The following is a 6,183-nucleotide window of genomic DNA, read 5'->3' on the forward strand; positions in this document are numbered from 1 at the left end:
TCTCCATATCTGAGAACAAGGATAGTCCCACTTAGTCTAGTTCTCCTTGTTTTTATACTTTATCACCATGCTTTGTTTCAAGGAAAACATGTGGTGCTTAATTAAAGCAGTGTTTCTCAAAGTATGGTCTGCACACCACCTATATGTAGGACCGCTGGGGTTCTCATTAAAATACAGATTCTCGCTTAGATTCCATGTTCAGCCCCCAGGCTCCAGTCAGAGTTTCTAGGAAACACCTGACAACCTCTATATTAACCTCTGTATAACCTCAAACTAGATTGACCACATTAACCACATTGCTTAAAAGACTTCAGTGTCTCCAGGCACTTTGCTAAATCCATGATTATAGCTCACTGAGTGATTACAACAAACCTATGAGGAGGCATGATTATAATCCCCATTTTACAGATAAGGAAACTGAGGTACAGAAAGGTTAAGGAACTTGCCCCATGCCATTCCAACTAATTAAGGAGAGAACCATAATTGACTCCAGGTTTGTCCGACCTCAGGATCTTTTCTACTATCTTGTTTGCTACTTCTACCAAAACACTTACTGTCTTGTAACACTTACTGACCTGTCCATTTCCCCCACTACTGGTGTCTGAGACCCATAGAGTTTTAGGTATTCCTGTTTTCTCAGCACCTGGCAATGCCTACACCTATTGGATGCTTGCTGTTCATGTGTTGTATGAATGACCACAGTCAGAGCAGGAAACAAGAAAAGAAGATGTGGCAGTAGAGGAAGGAAAGGTGGGAGGCTGGCCCCAGGACTCCCCTCATTCTGCTGGCATGAGGGACTTTTTTAAGGCCGGGCTCCCAGGATCCAGGCTGAGGACAAACTGCCAAGTCCCAATACTGACAGCATCACCACTTGGCTTGGATAAGAGCAGCTCTGATTCTTCAGCAATTGTCCTCAGCCCCTTACCCATCACCTCTGCCCCAAGATGGCTTCTTCCAGAACAGCAGAATAGGCGGTATCTTCCAGATTACAAAAACCAGGGCCATCCCAGATACACAAGTGCCATTCATAGGAATGTGCCCACAGTCACAGGAAGCAGCCTCTTAGAGATTCATGCCATTTCCAAATCAACAAGGAGGCTTGGGATTTAACACCAACCATGAGCCCAAAGAGGGTGATGGATGATCTCCCAGAAAATACCTCCCTAGTCCGGGCAGCCAGTTGAAAACCATGGCTCATGGACCACGGTGTGGTCTGGCAAGGGATTAGGGGGTGAAAGGTACCAAGCATTCACTGAGTTCCAGGGGAACCAGGAGAGGGAGGAGGCAAGATGCAGCCCACAGGAAGACCACAGAAGGGCACCAAGAAGACAAGCAGAGGCCAAAGCCTCCGAAAGTGTGCTTCTGGATAGCACCCTGGCCTACCCAGCATGCAAATGAACTGGGCCTTGAAGGACCTGTACCCAGATTTAACCCTGAGAGAGGGTGACCCCTGTGGTGGAACTGAAAGCTTCCTGGAGGAGAGGAGGGATGAGCCCAGAGGCTCTGAGCCCGTCTCTCACTCAGTTTGTCCCTTGTTTGGTGAGCCTTATGAATCAGCCCTTTAGGGACTATGGGACTCATGGTAGGAGGTAGACAGGCAGGGTGCCTCTCCCCGACCTTTGCAGTTCTAGCACCTTCCATCATAGTTCACAGATTAGAATCACACACAGAACTTAAAAAAAAAAAAAAAAAAGAGGATACATAGGCCCCTCCCCCTAGAGATTTAGTGAGTAGGCATGTGGCATGGGCATTGGGATTTTGAAAAACATGACTCCAGATAATTTTAAAATGCAGCCCAGATTGACAAGCCCCAGTGTAGCCCATAAGGGCCCAAGACATAGGCCTGCCAGATCCCAGCCCCTGCCTCACTTCCTCTCCAGGAGCCTCCTCCTCCCAGAGCCAACCACATCCACCCTATCTTGTACCCCTGGAGCTGCAGAAGGACAAGACACTTTGCAAAAGCTTTGTCATTCCTTATTGGTCACACTCCTTATTACTGCCACTCCCTTTGTTGCTGGGAGTGGGTTAATGCCACCATCCCACTGGACCCTCAGCTTCCCCAGGACAGGAATCATGACTTCTGGGCCTGTCCTCTCCCACTAGTTCAGAGCTGTGAACAGAGAAGGGAGCAATAAATGATGACTCCAATTCAGGGTGGGCCAGGCACCACGTGAGGCCCTCTACCTGGACTTCCTTATCTGATCCCTGCAACAGCCCAGGTATTTTTGTCCCCATTTTTGAGATGAGAAACTGAGGCTGGGGAGTTCGTGGGGTGGTGCCTAGGGCCTAAAAGGGTGGCTGCTCACCGGGGCAGAGAAGCCAGGGGGGCTTCCCGGCAGGGGAGGGAATGCAACCACACGCAGAGCCACTTTCCCAAGGATCTGGTGGAAGGAGCAATTGAGTTCCGGGAGTGACAAACATAGAGGGTTTTCTTCTTTCCAAACGCTTCCTTCAACCATATTTGGCCGCCTGTCCCTTGGCCTTCCCTTACTGCTATTTCCTTCAAATGTCACCTCTTCAGAGAGGCTATGTTTGCCACGCATTAATAAGCTAGTCCCCTCCCCGGCCACTCCCCTCTTTATCCTGCAGCCTTTTTCCAAACAGTGCCCCTCAAAGGGTGGTTCTTGCGCTGCTGTGCACCCCGTTCTGTCCCCAGCAAACTCTTATCTGTCTAGGACAGGTTAAGTGCAGAGATGGAAGTAAGTGTAATCCATTTTCATTGTATTTGACAAAAACATTGGTCCACAACAGACTGGAAAACTTTAAAAAGTGGTTCCTCGGCACAAATAATTTGAGAGGTGCTGCTCAAAGCACTCAGAGCCACCTGACAGTCACGGCTGTTTGTTTTCATTTCCTGTGCACCATCTGCCTCCCTGTCTGCGCCGTCCCCTCCACACCAAGGATTCCCTCCACTCTGGTCACTACTGATTCCTCGAGTCTAGAGCAGCACCCAGCAGGCAGCAGGCACTAGAGGGCGAGGGTCCCTTACTGGTTCACCCAGAGCAGGCTGGTGTGGAGAGGCCTTAATGACACTCTGAATACTCTTCTTCCCCCTTTCACTCCACCCTTATCCCCCCACTCTCTGTCCCCTTGCCCTCCACGCCCTTCCTCTTCTTTTCTCCTCCCACCTGCCCCCACTTTGCTTTGCCTGTCCCCTCTCCCTTCCTGACACCCCTCCCTGTCCTCCACCCCAAGGTGAAGGTCTGGTTCCAGAACCGACGCACCAAGCAGAAGAAAGACCAGAGCAGAGACCTGGAGAAGCGGGCGTCCTCCTCGGCTTCCGAGGCCTTTGCCACATCCAACATCCTGCGGCTGCTGGAGCAGGGCCGGCTGCTGTCTGTGCCTAGGGCCCCCGGCCTCCTGGCGCTGACCCCTGGCCCACTGGGCCTGTCTGCCAGCCACAGGGGCACCTCACTGGGTGACCCCAGGAACTCCTCCCCGTGCCTCAACCCACTGACCTCAGCGTCCACGTCCCCGCCCCTGCCACCCCCTCCACCGGCCCTCTGCTTTTCCACTGCCCCACTCCTGGACCTGTCTGCCTGCTATGAACTGGGCTCCTCGGCCTTCGCGCCCTACAGCAGGCTAGAACGGAGAGTGGGCAGCCCCAGCGGCAGCGGCGGTGACAAGAAAGCCAACATTTAAGCCTCCACCTCCCTGCGACACCGAGTCCCCAAGCATGGCACCACCCCTGCCTCCCCTGCCCCATGGACTGCCCTGAGCAGGCTCCCAGAGAGGCGGGCAGCCTCACATCTGGCCCCACCTGCCTTTCAACTCAGAGACTGTTGCCAGAAGGCCTTGGTCCCGCAGCTTGTGTGTGCGAGTGCAGTGTGCGTGTGTGTGCCTCTCACTGAAATAAAAGGAAAACAATGACAAGAAGGGAAACAGAGTCTCCACAGCACCACCACTGCCCCTCGATCCCATCCCTCCCTCTCCTCACCGGGAAGGAAAATGGGCTGAGCCAGGAGGCCTCTAATGGGAGGGAGCAAAAACTGAGCCACGTTCACAGTTACGGGGGATGGGGTACCACACTCCTACTCCCAATTAGAGCTTCTGCCTGGGCATTGCAAAGCCCATGATAGCCACATGGACGCTTCTGCTGGTTAAGCATTGCTCTTTGCAAGCTCCTCTTCGAAACATAACAATATTTGAAAGGTAGAAATGTCAAATTCTTCAAGAGGGTAGACAATGACAGGTGCCTGGGTGGCTCAGTTGGTTAGGCCAGGCTGTTAAGTAACTCCTGGTTTCGGCTCAGGTCATGATCTCATGGTTCAAGAGGTCCAGCCCCACACTGGGTACCCTCCCCCTCACCCCAACAGCACGGAGCCTGCCTGGGATTCTCTCTTTCCCTCTCTCTCTGCCCCTCCCTGGGCTTGCTTGCGTTCTCTCTCTCTCTCTCTCTCTCTCTCTCTCTAAGTAAATTAAAAAAAAAGGGGGGGGGGCGCCTGGGTGGCTCAGTCGGTTGAGCGACCGGCTTCGGCTCAAGTCACGATCTCACGGTTTGTGAGTTCAAGCCCCACGTCGGGCTCTGTGCTGATGGCTCAGAGCCTGGAGCCTGCTTCTGATTCTGTGTCTCCCTCTCTCTCTGTCCCTCCCCCACTCATGCTCTGTCTCTTTCTGTCTCAGAAATAAATAAACATTAAAAAAAAAAGGAGGGTAGACAATGCAAGGTGAGATCAGGATCTAGAAGAGAGCCAGAGAATGGATATAAGAGGTAAATCCAGGCAAGATCCCACATGCCTAAGAGGGCATGCTCATCACAATCCCCACAACACAAAGCACTTTTTTTTAAAAAACGTGGTTTTTTTCCCTCAAGTAAGACACTTGTATTTAACTTTTTGTTTTGCAATGACCGTGGATTTACGAGAGGTTACAAAGATACTTTAGAGAATTCCCTGTACCCTCCACCCAGTTTCCCCCAATGGTTACATCTTCCATAACCAAAGTGTAATATCAAAACCAGGAAATTGACATTGGCACTGTGTGTGTGAGTGTGTGTGTGTGTGTGTGTGTGTGTGTGTGTGTGTAGTTCCCTGTCATTTTGGCCCCTGTGTAAGATCTGTGGAACCGCCACTGCGATCAAGATGTAGCACTGCCTATTACCACAAAGCTCTCCCCTTCATAGTCACCCCTGACCCACGAGACTTCTTTGAAAGAATGGAAATCATGAGAGAGGGCCCAGGGACCAGAAATGGGTCCTCAAATCAGAGGCCAGAGGTGAGATTTCAACTCCATTCCGGGAAAAAAGATGGGCACAGTCTGTTCCAGTCTGCTCTTGGAAACACGTTTGGTTTCAGATTGGCTGTCCTTAGTCACCCAGACAGGGATCCCCAGACAACTGTGCTTCCTCCCTTCCCTCTGCATTGGCAGTATAGTTTGGGGAGGTGCTTAGAAATGCCAGGACATCCTGAGTCTGGAATAAAACATGGGGTGACCAGGGCAGACCTTGGGTTCAGCCAGCCCCTAGTGTCTACCTTGCCTTGTCCAGCAGACCTGTGCCACACACAACTCCTTTAGCCACTCACACAAAGAGGGTTCCTCCATTTGTACTCTCTGTTCTGGGCTGAAAAATGTCAGGACAGACCTGCCCCATGAGACCGTACAGGTGAAATATAAAGAGGTAAGACAGAGTCCTCTGCCCAGATGGAGAGAGACCTGCCCTGCTTCCCTGGGAGTTCTGGATACTGTGAGAGAGAAAGGGTTAAAGAAACCCAAGTCTGATGCAAGAGACAAACTCAGTTCTTTGGGGGCTCAGAGCCTAGCAGCAGTGACAAGAGAGAATTCTCCAAAACGGCATGACAAAGGAAAGACACCACATATGTGGTGAATCAGGAGTGCTGAGAAGTCTTCCTGTAGGAGGTGGCACTGAAGTTGGCACAAGAATGATCCTCTATAGATGTTCAAAAAAAAAGGTGACGATTGAATTGTGCAGGGGAAGAAGTATGTAGGTATGGTTAGGGCAAGGGGTACAGGGTGAGGGCAGGTCAGGGGGAGGGGGGGGCCGTAAGGAAAGATGTGGAGAGAGGGCAGCCTGCCAGAAACTGCATGTGGTGGGGAGAACAGGATGAGATGTGGCCTGTGAGAGTGCCTGAGGTTCCAGGGGGAGGAGCTGAGTTCACACCAGCACCTCCCAGATCTGGAAGAGCTCCAGGGCCAGAGGCTGGTTTCCCTGTTTACAGTCAACTC

The 6,183-nt window shown here is 51.7% G+C and overlaps 1 protein-coding gene across 1 annotated transcript in view; it reads left to right on the forward strand.

Annotated features, from left to right (window-relative positions):
• The window catches only part of VAX2 (ventral anterior homeobox 2), a 28,265-nt gene extending 24,352 nt beyond the window's left edge, over positions 1–3,913 (forward strand). Inside the window, exon 3 of the mRNA XM_049651664.1 lies at positions 3,196–3,913. Coding sequence (XP_049507621.1) covers positions 3,196–3,642 — 447 coding nt within the window. The 3' untranslated portion in view covers positions 3,643–3,913. The remainder of the gene's footprint in view (positions 1–3,195) is intronic.
• The last annotated feature ends 2,270 nt before the right edge of the window (positions 3,914–6,183 follow it).

The sequence above is a fragment of the Panthera uncia genome (assembly GCF_023721935.1).
Source record: "Panthera uncia isolate 11264 chromosome A3 unlocalized genomic scaffold, Puncia_PCG_1.0 HiC_scaffold_11, whole genome shotgun sequence".
Classification (NCBI taxonomy): domain Eukaryota; kingdom Metazoa; phylum Chordata; class Mammalia; order Carnivora; family Felidae; genus Panthera; species Panthera uncia.